The following is a 17,169-nucleotide window of genomic DNA, read 5'->3' on the forward strand; positions in this document are numbered from 1 at the left end:
AAACTGAGGAATGGATACAAAACATAACTATCTGCAATCAAGAATGTAAAGTGATGCACTATAAGTTACAGAGATATATATTACTTTAAAAAAATTTGCCTAACCTAAACCCGAGAATGTTTTTTTTAGAATCGTCTTCCAAAGAGCTATCAGGACATAGAAACTCTGCCACTAGCCAACGAGCTACCAAGAGATAGAAACTCTGCCATTAGCCAACTAGCTACCAGGAAACACTGCCATTAGCCAACGAACTACCAGGAGATAGAGACTTCGCCATTAGCGAATAAATTCATATAGTGAAGAATGATAAACCTTTTTTTCCTACAATTCGATTGTAATGCCCATTTTATGCACAAATCGATATGCCAATCGAATTGAGACTTTTTGAGAGAGCCATTTCTTTTGTCATCCCTTTAAATCTCCTAGTTTTGTCCTGATTCTCTGAGGCATGAAGCGTGACAATGAAGCGATAAATAACATTCGAGTCTCAGCTTAGACAATTTGTATCACTTTATGGGGGTATATAACGTAGTACAGGTAAATATGACCTGATGTAGCATAGGTTTATACTGTAGATAGACGTATACCATAGACATATAATGTAACAGAGACATATGCTGTAGTAAGTAAGTACTAAAGATCCCTTTTCAAACCTGACGGTTCATGGGGTAAGTAAAGTAGAGTTCACCTGTTTCTGTGACTTCGGCGAATGAAGGAGCACTATGCCCAGCCTCCTTTTCTTTTCCCTAACTTGAGTAAGGTACCCATCAGAGCTGGGTGGACTCAGGAACGTTCTACTGACTTGAGTCCGGATAAGAACTCGAGACTTTCGGCTTAGCAGTCTGGCGCTCTACTGCTAGGCCACGCCGTAACATATACTTTAACATAGACATAAACTGTAACATAGACATAAAATATTACATAGATATTTGACATCCACTTAGCACATACATCTTAAACATCACCACCCCCACATCACCACCCCCACATCACCAACCCCCACACCACCAACCCCTACATCACCAACCCCTACATCACCAACCCCCACATCACCAACCCCCACATCACCAACCCCCACATCACCAACCCGAATACTGAGGCCTTGATACGAAGACAGACAACTATGGAATCAAGATGTCTTTCAAAACGCTACAAACTAAAAACAATTATATCTACCCGTAGTTGTACATAAATAACATTTCTTCCAGTCTCGCGGCTAATGATCTATGAGGATGAGACAGCGTCTTCTAAAGTAAATAGTTCCCATGACAACAACATGGCCGCCGTGACGTGGAGCCGTTCATCACGAGAAAGCGCGAGACTGCGGAATGCGGGCAGCTAGGGACGAGGCTGGTCTTCGGCCACAAGGGGACGCAATAAATGGCTACATTAAGCGGGGAGACAACTCGGGGCACTGTACTGCGCAGGTGTATGAAAGCACATGACACGGGCATACAGGGGGGGGGGGGGGGTAGGTGACAGGGGGAAATGACATGTGTCACAGGCAGTATGGTGACATGTCAGATGGGAGTTGAAATGGTGAGACACATAGATCTGGTAAATTTAATTGCATTCATACAGATATTTGTGGACACATATTTGGGGCATAGGACACGCGTTGACACACATACATAGGACAGGCGTGGACAGACACATATATGGGACATAAAGCGTGGACAGATACATGTAGAGTCACACTAGTTAATTACATTACCTGCAGACACACGCTTCCATCCATCAAGAGTCAAGACAGATATAGGGAGAAACAGGCACAACCGTAAATACAGACATACGGAGACAGACACAAGAGTAGTCTCACAGACGTACAGAGTACAGACACAGAGACAGATACGTACACAGGCCTACACAATAGAAATTGTTTTTTTTCGTATTCACCTGACATTCACCTGGCATACACCTGACATATACCTGACATACACCAGACAAACACCTGACATACACCTGACATACACCTGACATACACCTGACATGCACCTGACATACACATGCCATACACATGACATACACCATACAAATGACATAGACATACACCTGACATATACCTGACATATACCTGACATACACCTGACATACACCAGACAAACACCAGACATACACCTGACATACACCTGACATACACCTGACATACACCTGACATACACCTGACATACACCTGACATACACCTTAGATACACCTGACATACACCTGACATACACCTGACATACACCTGACATACACCTGACATACACCTGACATACACCTGACATACACCTGACATACACCTGACATACACCTGACATACACCTGACATACACCTGACATACACCTGACATACACCTGACATACACCTGACATAACCTCACATAACAAAAATTAAACAAAAAGCGGTCACTCAAGGACCATCACCAGACAATCTAAAGCTCACGTCTGCAAGAAGCGGAAGTTAATCACTCATACACCGGTTCTCATCGGAATTACTTTTTTCCCCTCGACCGTATGCTCGTCGTGTGGTGGTCGAGTAGTAGCGCACACGACCACTATAATTCCACGAGTTCATTAGGTATTACAGAAAAAAAAAACAGAAAATTTACTCGACAAATTTTTCCCACATGGAATTTTTTTTAACCTCCTGTAACAAAGAGTTCGTAAATTCAAACGACGTTACAGACCCGAGGTGTTGAAAGGCCAAGGACGCCAGAGTAGCATCAACACCTTCATCAACAGATGAAACTGACGCCAATAAACTGCCACTCCATGAGTGGTTACTACAAAAAACAACAACGAAGTTGATGCCGGGCAGAGAAAATGTTTCAATTTCGTTTAAAAAAATCCAATCCACTTTTCATTAATTTTTAAAAAGATTTTATTTTTCGCAGAGGGGAATCGCATGGAGGAAAAGGGGGGGGGGGTGTAGAAATCAATTATCTAAGAGTGGCGTCCACCATCAAAACCAGGTCACTTGACATGGCTGTAAGTTAGCATAGTCTACGTCTAACCTCACAGGGTTCACTAGGGTTCAGTCTACGTCTTACCTCACAGGGTTCACTAGGGTTCACTCTACGTCTAACCTCATTGGCTCACAGGGTTCAAAGTCTACGTCTAACCTCACAGGGTTGACAGGGTTCAGTCTGCGTCAATCCAAAGCGGAAATTGTAGGTTCTAGATCTAGTGTTGGTCTAGACAGCGAGGCATTGAGCTAAGCTCTAAATATTAGACCGTAAGATACAGTCAACAATACAGTCTGTGCCCTTACACATCCAGTAACTCAACGTCACCATTGATCACTGATACAAATCGATCTGTAAATCAATCGATCAATTTATGTGGATAAGTCAAACCATGTCAAACTCAATTAGTCAACACATGTTTACTAGTCTACGAAAAAGTCGAACGGTCAACTTCGGTCAAAATGTTTCAAAATCTGAAACTCCTTGACAGACCACCAGGCAACAAATCAACGGACGGGCGAGAAAAGTCCTGGCCACATTTCTGCCACAGTTAGTGTCGCGGTTGTTTGTCTTGGTGTCAAGACTTTTATCAAGGGGAGCAACTCACAGATTCACTAAAGTTGTCTCCCCTTAATGCAGTTTAGTTGACCACAGAGGGGACATTAATCATTCATTCTCCGTGACTGTTTTTTTTAACAACAGCTGTTCTAAAAATACAACATAGCACGCTGCGGAAAAAAAAATCTAAAACAAAAATGACTAAAAGACTGCCAACAGAACATACCCCTTTGAAAAACTCAAAACTCATCATACAATGCTAGAGAGAGTCATAAAAAGATACATGACAATACTCCTAATCAAGGCTGCAAAGGCCCACCGTTCTTCCGGGGAAAATCCTGTGATTCCCCCCCCCCCCCCCACATGAAAACATCACGATGGGCCCCTATGAACGGTACTGTAAGAGCTCTATTAGCGTTTAGATTTTTAAAAATAATTTGTTGTTATTTCTCCATTTCACCATTTTCGTACCTACACACGGAGGCGTAAAATACAGGGTTCGATAGGCGAAAAGATGCACAGTGAAAATTTTAATCTGGGGTTTGAGACCCCTTTTTAGAATTAGCCGGGCCTTTTGAACACTGCCAGTTCACCCCTGCGCCCAATGATTTGCTAAAAACATCAAGTTAAGTGAGTATTTCTCTTACCATAAAGGCGGAGACCAGTTTGGGGGACTAGACAAAATCAGCGGCTGAGATAAAGTGTGGTGGTGCCCTGCTCGGGTGCATGTGTCACCATTTCCCAGTGTAGGAGCGAGGGAGTAAATGTGTCACCATTTACCAGTGTAGGAGTGAGGGGTGTATGTGTCACCATTTCCCAGTGTAGGAGCGAGGGAGTAAATGTGTCACCATTTACCAGTGTAGGAGTGAGGGGTGTATGTGTCACCATTTCCCAGTGTAGGAGCGAGGGAGTAAATGTGTCACCATTTACCAGTGTAGGAGTGAGGGGTGTATGTGTCACCATTCCCCAGTTTTCACCGAGTGAGACCTTAGGCCCAGTGTGTCACCATTTACCAGTGTAGGAGTGACGGGTATATGTGTCACCATTTACCAGTGTAGGAGTGACGGGTATATGTGTCACCATTTACCAGTGTAGGAGTGACGGGTATATGTGTCACCATTTACCAGTCTAGGAGTGAAGTGGCATATGTGTCACCATTCCCTAGTTTTCACCGAGTGAGACCTCAGGCCCAGTGTCACCACTACGAGCCAAGTACAACCATTCCAGTCTGTTAAACGGTTGACATTTGAATTTTAACTTCAAATAAAAAAAACAACAACAATTTAAAAAAAAACGCCTTTATTATGTAGTCATTATCTTTTACCACCGTCTATATTTCATCCTCCCTGTGACCTGTCGCCCCCCCCCCACCCTACCCTATACTCCCCCCACCCCCCAGAGATTGTTTTATTCACAAGCTTTAGTAATGACAGCTTTTCTCTCACACTCTACCCCTCCCTGTAGCATTGGTCTGTTTTTGGTCATCACACCGTTCGTACACGGGCCAAACTCGCCCCAGCTACCGTAGAAACAGCGCTCTGTGGAGACACAAAACATCAACAGTTAAACTTTAAACTAGAGCAACCTACGTTCTAGATTCTAGTAGAGTTTTAGTCCGAGTTATAGTCATCTGTATGTAATTGCAGTAATTTTTTAAAGCAGTTTTTTGCAAGTTTTGTTTTAAGGATCGTAAAACAAACATATGACTTTTTTTTTTACCTTTTACCTATAACGGAATAATAGTACATTTTTAATACAGTGTTTCTGGGGAAGGGGGAGCATTCGAAAATTTCGAGGGGGGGGGGGGGGGAGGTGCAGACTAAAATTCACGGGCGTGGAGGCGGATACTGTTTCCCCCCCCCCCCCCCCCATTTCGTTCGGAGTAGAAGTGCTTCTAAGAGATGCATGAAAGAAACACTATTTCCTACTATCACCTACTATAACCGACCCTAACCCGTTCACTACAAACCACAGTCTGATTTAGTACTGAGGAAGTGAAAATTTAAAATACGTTATAGGAATCGCATAGTTTTGTTTAAAAAAGATTGTTTCATTTTTTTATTAGCAGTGGCAAAAAAAAAAATTCTTATCTTGTGTTGAAGGAAAGAATGTGAAAGCCAGCGTGTGTTGTAACACCAGTCCTGCTCCTAGCTTGGGGGGGGGTTCATCTTATAGCTGGGTCAATCGTACACCCCCCCCCCCTCACTCCCCTTTCCTCACCCACTTTGCACGGTAGCTGTAGATAGTTTTCTAACCAGGATCCGAACTCTGCACATTTAGGCAAGACCTACCCCTCGACCACGCCGTTTAATTGGGGGGTAACTATGTCCCCATTAATTATTTATTCTTGATACAGTTACTGAGTAGGCTACTTGTGTGTGGGGAGCTGGGGTGTCAGACTGTACGTGCACGGATCAACGCACATCAAGACGTCACGTGCAGCGGATCTACGCACATCAGTGTCAGCACAGTGCTGCACACTCCATGAAGTCAAGACGACATGAATACATGTCCGCACAGAGCTACGCACATTAAGACGTCACGGGCACAGAGCTACGCACATCAAGACGTCACGTGAACAGAAATACGCACAACAAGACGTCACGTGCACAGAACTACGCACATCAAGACGTCACGTGAACAGAACTACGCACATCAAGACGTCACGTGCACAGAACTCCGCACATCAAGACGTCACGTGCACAGAACTACGCACATCAAGACGTCACAGATAACGCCAGAGTCCTGTTCCCATGTCAGTCTGAGCGGGATTTGTTCCCCAACATGCACGTCTTGCTGTTCTGATTTCGGTATTTGACCTACTGACCCCATTGTATTGTTCGTGTGAGTCTGCAATACATCTATGTGTGTTGAAAGATGATAGGAGGGGGGGGGGGGATGGAGTGGCATTGAGGGAGAGCGATGGAGGCGGTGTGTGTGTGTGGGGGGGGAGTGGGGGGTAGGGAGACCGTGGGAAAGTTGGCAAGTCGTGATTTCTGTGTGTGAGTAGTGAGGCCAACAGCAGGGTTCGAATCTCGGCGTCGTGCCTTGAGTTTCTACACCCGAACGTCTTATAACGCGGGGTTGTCATTGTGTAGACGGACAATCCAGTTAATTCTCCGAACGCTCTTTTTGTCGTCGTTATTGTACATTGTTTCTTGCATTACGTCACGTTGTCGTTAGTGTTTATTGCTGACGTCGTTGCGCCTTGACGTCATTACTGTTGTGTAGTTAAATTGGCGTCATTACTGTTGTGTAGTTAACATGACGTCGTTACTGTCCCTAATGCCATGATGTAATTCAGGGGGTGGACGGTCGGTTAATCTAGGGTGGGGTTGGGGGGGAGGACCTTATATATTTACAGGGACCACTTAAACACTGCCAACCCACCCCTGATGTGGTTGTTGTCTACTCCTAGACCGAGGGGGTGAGATGCCGACATTGCTGCCTGTGGTGGGGGTAGGGGGGGAGGGGAGGTGGAGATATCACGTGACGCTAGAAACACGACTAAGCTCGCTTACAGGGGCGTGTGCTGGCATATTTGTTGAGGGAGTTGGGGGGGGAGTAGAGGTGGATGTACGCACAGGGATCTTCGGCCCTAGAGCGATCTCCGCCCCCCCCCCCCCCCCCTGTACAATTCATATCTGCATCCCATATACAGCACACATACACTTCATATACAGCCCATATCTGCAACACTCATAAAGCCATATAGATCTATTTACACCCCATCAAAACACTTTCCCCCATAGCAACTCAGTACCACCAGTTCCCATAGATACACCCCATCAAAACACTTTCCCCCATAGCAACTCAGTACCACCAGTTCCCATAGATACACCCCATCAAAACACTTTCCCCCATAACAACTCAATACCACCAGTTCCCATAGAGCACAGACCCTAACACAGCCACACCAAGCCTCTACACAAGCCCAGTAAGCCCATTTTAGACCCGCCCCAGCATCAAGTACACAGAGCCCCTATTGAAGACACAACCCCCACAACCTAAATCGCGTGAGTACGGGTTGGTGGAGCACACGTTTGCTCAACAAGTCTCAAGTTTGGGTTGGGTATGTCGCAATTTGATCACTGAGAGTCCCCCCAGCTCAAATACGTACCCGTCAGAGGAATTCAATGTGTCTATACTTTTTAAAACCGTCAAAATATTCATATAGGACAGATATAAAACACTAATACGGCCAGTATTTCTTTCAGACTTTTTTACTGGGTGGGGGAGGAGGTTGGGGTGGGGGGTGGGGTGGGGCTTCATCCCCCTATACACATCTATGTCCGACCCACTTCTACATATCTTATATAACCCAAGTCGCAGCTTTTATATAACTCCACTATGCAGCTCCTAATTGACCCCCCACCTCCCGCCCCCCAAAAAAAAAAAAATTCTCTGATGCGAACCGACAAAGTGTGAACTCTTGACAAATGCGTTTAAGTTTCAAATTTTGACCCTCAACAAACACGGCAACAAACTGAAATGACGTCAGTCTATAACGGGGTGTTCACAACACTGCGATCTTCTGTCTGATACACAACGCAGTGCCTTAGCGAGACAACACCACATACGTTACAACGTATCATGATCGATTCGACGCTGAAAGGACAACTCTTTAAGGACGCTAATGACATTATAAAATCTAGATTGTTTCCCTTATATAGCCCACGCCGTGAGTTATTGCTTTAGCGTTACATCAACAAAGATATTTTAAGATAGTTTGTCTATATTTTTTATTATAAATATATATGTATATAAATATAAATAATTTTTATATAGGTCTACAGACTATGTACACGAATATAAGTATATATATGTATATATATATATATATATATATATATATATATATATATATATATATATATATATATATACTCCCTATAATATATTTAATATATATGTATATATATATATATATATATATATATATATATATATATATATATATACATATATATATATACATATAAATAGTCCTACAGGCTATGTACTCATGTATGTGTTTATGTGTATGTGTTATATGTATATATATATATATATATATATATATATATATATATATATATATATATATATATATATATATATATATATATATATATATATATTCACTATATAATATATTTAAAACACTAATGTATTCAGGTTCATCTAGAATGAAATGAAAATATTTACCGCCGCCGTCCTTTTTCTCACAAGGTCTGGTAACTATATCCTCCACGGGACATTTGCTAGGGTCACCCTCCTCCAACTTCCTGACCCGTGTCCTATGGTGGGTCACTGGGTCACACTCACCCCACTCCCCGTATGTGTATTTACATACTGTCAGACATGAGATACAAATCATGACACAATCATTAACTATTACAGCATTTAGCAAGCTTATTTAAACATATAATAAAAAAAAAGATTAGCTATTAATTAAAATTACGTCAGTGATAATTAATTATGTAGAGAGGAGCAAAGGAAGCAACAATTGCATGACAGACAGACACGGCCTGTTATTCGAATCTGTGTCGGTCTTTACAGACTGGCTGTGGTGTCGTTTTTATATCCAATTATAATTATCCACATTGCACTAATTAAAAGAAGAAAAAATAAAGCCCAGAATAAAAACGTTGTCATACAAGTCTTATGTAACTCTGGTATATTTTCTTTATCACGTGATTTTTTTTTAAATCCCAGGAATAATAAAAAATACCGAGATCACAAAAAAAAAAAAAAAAAAAAAACAACATACAGTTGAATTCTACTTCACTCGCACCGAGGGCCTCTGTTCGAAATGGTACTCTACTTACTGTATTGTGTATTTAAAAAAAAAAACCTATTAAAAAGTAATCCACATCTTGATAAACGTCATAGCTGATAAACGTCATCGCCCACCCCTCCCTTACCCACCCTCGCTTTTCGGTTCGATCTCTCCCCCCTCCATTCCCCCTCCCCCATCTAACAGCCTCGTTTTTACCCAAACCCTACCCACCCCCCTTATTCAAGTCTATCTTTTCCTCCTCTCCCTATCCACCCTCGACATTCGGGACAATCCTCACAATCTCCCCCCCCCCCCCCCACGTTAATCAGGTCAAGCTTTCAAGTGTGTCGTCAACATTATGACATGCGAGTGGACACATGAACAAAGGTCAAGATCAGCTGATTCAACTTGATGACCCTGTCTGGTGTACCTGGCCTAACTAAGTCCAGTCGTAGAAAATGGCGAAAAACAAAATGCAACTAAAATACATAATATAGTTTAAAGATCTACAAAATAAATAATAATTTTTATAAAAATATAATTAAGAAACGGAAGAAGAAAATTTGGTAAACCTTTGCTAAAAGATTAAAGCATTGCGATGTAAAGAAAGAATAACATCAACGTGTAGTAAAATACATTGCGTTTTGACCAGTACTTTTTAAAAATAAAATATTAATAAAATATATTTCTCAAACAAGTTTAACATTTTCTATAATTGACGGTTACCGGTTATTTAATTTAAATATATACATCTAAACATAAATATAGAAAAACAAAAAAAAAGGAGACAATCATGCAAACATATTAAAGGATTATCACAGGAATAAAATACGTTTATAAATTACATTTAAAATTATGTTTAAATATTTTCAATGAAAGACAAATATGCGGTTAAGATACCAAAAATGTATGTTAGGTAAGAAGGATTAGGTAGAATATAGTTAAAGCGTTGTGCTTGAAAGACAACTAACTGAAGATCACGAGCAAATGTTGCGCACGTTTACAGCAGTGAGAGAGGAAGGAGGGGAGAAAACAGAAGGCAAATGTGCGTACATCTCTTGCATTTTTTGGTAATTTGCCGGCTGATGTCACAGTATTTCCTGCTGCCCCTGATAAGGGAATCTATACGGGTCATCAACTGGGTCACTGGGTCACATTCTGACCACTCACCGCGTCGAAATTTGCATGCTGGGGAGGAAATTAAAAAAATAAATAAATTAGGTATGTATTGCACGTAAATATAGGAGGGGCTAAACGTTGTGACACCCTTTCACTCACAGGCGAGAAGATCTGTGGCCAGGATCATAGACTGGTTTAAAGGGTTGTCGTTTAGGGTGAACGGAAAGATGCGCAAAGGAAAATTGCGCTACGGAAAACTAATAAAAAGTGCGCAAGGGCAATTTTTTTTCTTAAATCGACATTAATAAAGAGGGACTACGTGTACATTGTAGTATAATAAAACATATTTCAACGAATTCTGACAAAATTAAAGTATATTAGTATAATTGGTTTGTATTTGCGCATTTTTCTGTTTGCACAGTTTTCCGTTGAACAGTTTCCGATTGCGCATTTTTCTGGGAACCGTCGTTTAGGGCAGTTTAGCAGGGGAGAGGGGTGGGGGGGGGGGGGGGGGGGGGGGAATAGGGTTCTGTCAGTGGCATAGTGGATGGGATAGAGAAACTTTAGAGACATTATTGTCTAAATGCATCTTATTTTCACATCGTTTACATCTTTTACATTGTTTATGTAAACATTTACCTTCTTTACATTTTACTTTTACCTTCTTTACATCTTACTTTTACAGTGTTTACATAATACATTTACCATCTTTACATCTTACCTTCTTTACATTTGCGCGAGAGTTTTTTCTTTTTCTGGCAAAGGTTGGGGTCACCGCTCCTCAAGGTCAGCAGCTGGGTGATTGTGTTACTCCGTGGGTCACAGTCCGACCAGGGGCTGGGCTTGTACCGGCACTCTGGGGATAGGTCATGGTGGAATAAAGGTCATGGTCATGGTGGAATCATTTTAGGTCATGGTGGAATAATTTTAGGTCATGGTGGAATAATTTTAGGTTTTGGTGGAATAAATTGAGATCATGGTGGTACAGTTAGGTCATGGTGGAAAAGTTTTAGGTCATGGTGGAATAGTTTTAAGTCATGGTGGAATAATTTTAGGTCATGGTGGAATAATTTTAGGTCATGGTGGAATAATTTTAGGTTTTGGTGGAATAAATTGAGATCATGGTGGTACAGTTAGGTCATGGTGGAATAGTTTTAGGTCATGGTGGTACAGTTAGGTGATGGTGGAATAATTTTAGGTTTTGGTGGAATAAATTGAGATCATGGTGGTACAGTTAGGTCATGGTGGAATAGTTTTAGGTCATGGTGGAATAGTTTTAGGTCATGGTGGAATAATTTTAGGTCATGGTGGAATAATTTTAGGTTTTGGTGGAATAAATTGAGATCATGGTGGTACAGTTAGGTCATGGTGGAATAGTTTTAGGTCATGGTGGAATAGTTTTAAGTCATGGTGGAATAATTTTAGGTCATGGTGGAATAATTTTAGGTCATGGTGGAATAATTTTAGGTTTTGGTGGAATAAATTGAGATCATGGTGGTACAGTTAGGTCATGGTGGAATAGTTTTAGGTCATGGTGGTACAGTTAGGTGATGGTGGAATAATTTTAGGTTTTGGTGGAATAAATTGAGATCATGGTGGTACAGTTAGGTCATGGTGGAATAGTTTTAGGTCATGGTGAATAAATAAGAGTAATTGTGAAATAGTTAGGTCATGTTGGAATAGTTAGGTCATGGTGGAATAGTTAGGTCATGGAGGAATAATTTTAAGGTCAATAGTGGAACAGTTAGGTCATGGTGGAACAGGTCATGGTGGAAAATGTAAACAGTGGGGTCATGATAACCTGATTTACGCAGCCGTTTTGTTTGATTTATAAATATATATTTTTACATTTGAGCTACGAACAGCACGAAAGGGGTGGGGTTATGTTTATGTCAGGGGGAGATTGTATGTGTATGTTATATTCGTCAGAACAAAACAAGCGACAGGAAAAATAAACTGATTAAAATCTTTTTTTTCTCAAAAAGGGAAAGAAAATAATCTCTAATAAAAACATTGAACAGGTAAGAGTAAATAAATTATATTAAAAAAATGTGAAGTTATATTGACTTTACTGCTATCGTCTCGTAACACTTGATCATAAAATTATTTTTTGCCAAAACGGCAAGTCTGTCAGGTAAACCAACATCAGCGACGTGACGGAAGTAGTGTGATATCAATGCTGGGCCTTATACACAATGGGTGAGCTTAGTTCACCAACATCACGAGCCGCATCAAGTCATCTACCGGGCGCATCTAGACAACTATATCACGATTCATGGGGCCCTTTACAGTCTTTTAAAATCAAGGCCAACTCCCTATTCTATAAATAAAAGTATTTTTTTAATAAAAGAATATTATTACAATTTTTTTTACAATCTTTCTTTCTAGAGTCGAATACAAATGTTATCCATATTTGGACAGTTCACTTTCCTATACCTCCCAATACAAATGATATCCATATTTTGCAATTTCACTTTCCTATACCCCCAATAATCACTCTCCTAAACCACGAACCCCAATATCAAATATCTGCACCATAAAAGCGTCAGGATCCACTTCAATCAAATTGTCAGCCGCCATATCAAGCACCAACTCTCTAATAAAAGGAAACAACTGCCATTCTATAATACTTTTCTATTTACCATTTAAAAAACCCATTATGAATTCAACATCACAATCTTTTATACCCCCTCCCTCCCCGCCTCCCTCCTCTCCCTCACACGAAGCACATCATCAATTCAAGGCAGAACACCCCCAACTCACATAAGGGGCGTGACGTAATTTATGCACGTCCCCCACCCATTGTTGTAGGGCCACTATAGCACACGGGAAATAGGAGAGGGGGGGGGGGGGTATAATGGAAACATGACCTCGCCGACAATCCTTCACTGTTGGAGGTTTTTATTTATCTCCATACATCACAGAAATTCTCGTCGAAAAAAAAATGAAAAAAAAAAAAATCACGCCATCCCAAAGTCTCCTCTTTAACTCAACCCCCAGCCCTGAATCCAGAACACAGATGGGCTAATGCATGCTGGGAGCACAACACAACAAACCGGAAGTCTCACTGCTTTCTTTGAGTGACGTCACGCGACAAGGCTTGGATTCCACCGAGGACAGGCAGATGGGAGGCGAGTTGGCCCTTGGTACCAGAGGGCGCTGCATGACACCTGTGGCAGGGTCGCAGGGGGACCAGTCCCCTCTGTCGTACCGGCAGGCTGCAGGGGGGGGGGGGGGCGGGGGGGGGATAGAAGGGGGGTGTTAATTAATTATGTGTTAATAAAGAATGGATAAGTAGATGCTTTAATGATCTATATACTATGAACAATGGATAAGAAAGTAAATTAATGGGGTGTGTTGAATGAGTAAATGGTTACCTTAATGAGGTGTTATGAAGAATAATTAAATGGGTACCTAAATGAGGTATAATGAAGGATGAGTAAGTGGGTACTTAAATGAGGAATAATCAAGAATAAGTAAGGTGGAACTTTAATGAGGTATGTTAATGAAGAATGATTAAGGAGATAGATTAATGATTGTAGATTATTGAAAAAAATAATTAATGGGGTAAATTAATGAAGAATATTAATGAAGAATGATTAACGGGGTCCGTTTAAGAAGTACACTATTTTAAATGATTTACTGGTATATTCATGATTAGGGGGTATATTAATGATGCGTGTTAATGTAAAATGATTAAGGAGGGGTGGGGGGGGGGGATCATATCGTCCTGTAATGTAAACATCATTAATGATAAACATCCACATAGCCTCCAACTCTCACTGAGTATATTATTTAGGACAGTGAGCATAGTATACAACACGGTAGAGGTAGGGGTGGAGTATCATTCTGTTATATTGTGATGCTGATATGGGGTGTATATATAGAACAATAATATATCACACTCCTGTAGATTTTCTTCATCCTGATCTGAATGTAACAAAAGTTGGGCTGTTTAACTGGGTCGGATGAAACAGAGAAATGGCACAACTGGCCGTTTGAATACAATAGAAGCCTCGACAATTAACCTAATGAATATTTCTAGCTCTTATTATTTTGTGATTCTCCATAACTTTATTTCATTAAAAAAAATGCTAAGTGTCATAAATTGGGGTGGGGTAAGCTATATAACTGTTATATAATAAGGGGGAGAGTGTCTGTGTAAATTATATAACTTAATTTGGGGTAGGGGTGGGTGAAAATGTCCAATGTTTATGTTATATAATACGGGCAATATTCCGTAGGGTACATGACATGGTTTCATGTTTGAAGTAATTTGATAAAGCCTATTAGTAAATTAGATTAACGGAGATTATCAATGGATTAGAACGATGGAGTGTGAGACTAATGAAACTTGGCCAACTCTAAACTAGAAACTTGGCCAACTCTAAACTAGAAACCTGTGTGTGTAAACATTTGGCCACCATTAATGTATATACTGGGCCAACATTTATGTGTCATCCACCACCATTTGTAATCCTCCTCTCTACTTTAATAACTCTCTTTTTATTTCTCATTTTATTTATTTTCAAAAATTTAAAAAAAAAAAAGAAAAAAAAGAAAAACTTGAGTTTTTTAGTTTCCAAAACGAAAATTAAAATTATTAAAAAAAATTAATGTGAATATTACATCAGTGGGGGTAGGGTTTCAGCAGTTTATTCTAACAGAGTTAGATCAGGGTTAGAAAACTATGAGAACCGCTGAAGTTGCGTGCATAGAATGAGCTGTGTACACGATGTAATGCGATTCTCTTCCTGCGACTGGCTGGCCCTGCCGGTCTGTCTTAACACACTTGTTTGGCGCCGTTGTTGGTGCACACGGTGATGGTGGTGTGTGGTGATACATGGTGGTTTGTGGTGATACATGATGGAGGGGTGACACATGGTGGTGTGGTGACACATGGAGTGTGGTATTAGAGTTAGGTGACAGTGTGTGGTGACACTAGAATTAGGTGACACTGCGTGGTGACACTGCTCACACTGGTGACTCACAGGTTCTGTGTGTAAGCAAGGTGACAGGGCTAGAGAAAGGAAGGCCTGCAGAAGGTGATGGTTGCCATGGTTACCTTGTTGACAGGGTTTGGTCACCACTTTCCTGGGGATGCAGGTGGCCGGGTCACCCTTGACCAACAGGTTCTCGCGCTGTCTGGTCCGGGTCGTGACGTCACATCCGGTCCAGGGCTGCTTCTGGTAGACACACGCTGAAACGACGGTACAATTTCGTGGTGGGGTGGGCTGGTGTGAGGGGGGGGGTCGGGCTGATTTTAACGGGCGGGATGGTGTGAGGGGGGCGAGGGTGTGAGGGGGGGGGGGGCGGGCTGGTGTGGGAGGCGGGCTGGTGTGAGGACTTGTTTGAAGGGGCAGTGGTGTGAGGAGGAGGGGAGGGGCAGACTGTTTGAAGGGGGCGTCGACGATATAAATTTCGTGGGGTGGAGCAGGCTCCAGTGACGGGGGGTCCATCTAACCTTAGGCAGTAAGTCCCCAGAAATTGGTCTTGCTTTGGGCTGGAACTTTTCTAGCAGTTGCTATAGAGGCTGCTGCTATTCTGGACGATCGGGAATGTGTGCAATGTCAGGCAGTACATACTCTACTCGTTTTTTTAAAAAGATATTTTGTTTTGATTTTTTGGCATTAATTAAAAATACAAAAATTAAACAATAAACATAGCTCACCACATTTCTCGCTAATTGATTGCTGTTGATATTTAACAGCATGGTTTAATACTTTCGTTTCTGAATACAATATACCAGAATAATTTCTGTATGAATAAGGCTGAGTCGGCTCAACGAAATTGGATGCGTGTACATGTCGTAAAATAATAGAACCCATCACGAAGCCTAGGCCTACATATCGTAAAATAATAGATCCCATCAAAATTTGACATCCACAAATTAACACTTTGGGCTAAATTCTGTGCATTTTTTTGCAAAATCATTATCCGCTTGTCTAGCTAGTCTTATATATGAGACAGAAATGAAATTGAGGATAATTATTCTGTGTTGACTGCGAGTTTATCTACAAATCGATGGGATTATGTTTTTACGTGTCTACACTGAGATACCAATCAGTGTCACCTGGTGTGGTGTCACCCCGTCCCTCAACAAATTTGGGTGTCACTAGGTCGGGTGTTACCTGGTGTGGTGTCTGATGGTGTCACCCCGTCTCTCCATAAATGTGGGCGTCACTGGGTCGGGTGTTACAGGTGTGGTGTCACCCCGTCCCTCAACAAATTTGGGTGTCACTAGGTCGGGTGTCACCTGGTGTGGTGTCACCCCGTCCCTCAACAAATTTGGGTGTCACTAGGTCGGGTGTCACCTGGTGTGGTGTCACCCCGTCCCTCCACAAATTTGGGCGTCACTAGGTCGGGTGTTACCTGGTGTGGTGTCACCCCGTCCCTCAACAAATTTGGGTGTCACTAGGTCGGGTGTTACCTGGTGTGGTGTCACCCCGTCCCTCAACAAATTTGGGTGTCACCAGGTCGGGTGTTACCCGGTGTGGTGTCACCCCGTCCCTCCACAAATTTGGGCGTCACTAGGTCGGGTGTTACCTGGTGTGGTGTCACCCCGTCCCTCCACAAATTTGGGCGTCACTAGGTCGGGTGTTACCTGGTGTGGTGTCACCCCGCCCCTCCATAAATTTGGGCGTCACTAGGTCGGGTGTTACCTGGTGTGGTGTCACCCCGCCCCTCCACAAATTTGGGCGTCACTAGGTCGGGTGTTACCTGGTGTGGTGTCACCCCGTCTCTCAACAAATTTAAAATCTCGGTTTGGTATCATCCCTCTT

At 41.9% G+C, this 17,169-nt stretch overlaps 1 protein-coding gene across 1 annotated transcript; it reads right to left on the reverse strand.

Moving 5' to 3' along the window:
• Positions 1-4,899: 4,899 nt before the first annotated feature.
• On the reverse strand, positions 4,900-15,584 carry LOC131932860 (uncharacterized). Its single transcript, XM_059289764.1, has 6 exons — positions 15,453-15,584; positions 13,444-13,605; positions 11,109-11,243; positions 10,322-10,456; positions 8,695-8,841; positions 4,900-5,045 (listed from the first exon to the last, which is right to left on the reverse strand). Exons 2-6 carry the CDS (start codon positions 13,550-13,552, stop codon positions 4,915-4,917), a joined length of 657 nt encoding a protein of 218 aa, XP_059145747.1. The 5' UTR covers positions 13,553-13,605; positions 15,453-15,584; the 3' UTR covers positions 4,900-4,914.
• Positions 15,585-17,169: the final 1,585 nt, after the last annotated feature.

The sequence above is a fragment of the Physella acuta genome, unplaced genomic scaffold (genome assembly GCF_028476545.2).
Source record: "Physella acuta isolate Inbredline_101_S28 unplaced genomic scaffold, ASM2847654v3 ptg002296l, whole genome shotgun sequence".
NCBI classification, from domain to species: domain Eukaryota; kingdom Metazoa; phylum Mollusca; class Gastropoda; family Physidae; genus Physella; species Physella acuta.

Coding starts and splice junctions, on each gene's coding strand:
- LOC131932860 (XM_059289764.1), bottom strand. CDS start 13,552: ATGCAGCGCCCTCTGGTACCAAGGGCCAACTCGCCTCCCATCTGCCTG. Junction 10,457..11,108: donor CTCGCGCAAATGTAAAGAAG/GTAAGATGTAAA, acceptor TTTCCTCCCCAG/CATGCAAATTTCGACGCGGT. Junction 8,842..10,321: donor TACCAAAAAATGCAAGAGAT/GTACGCACATTT, acceptor CATGTCTGACAG/TATGTAAATACACATACGGG.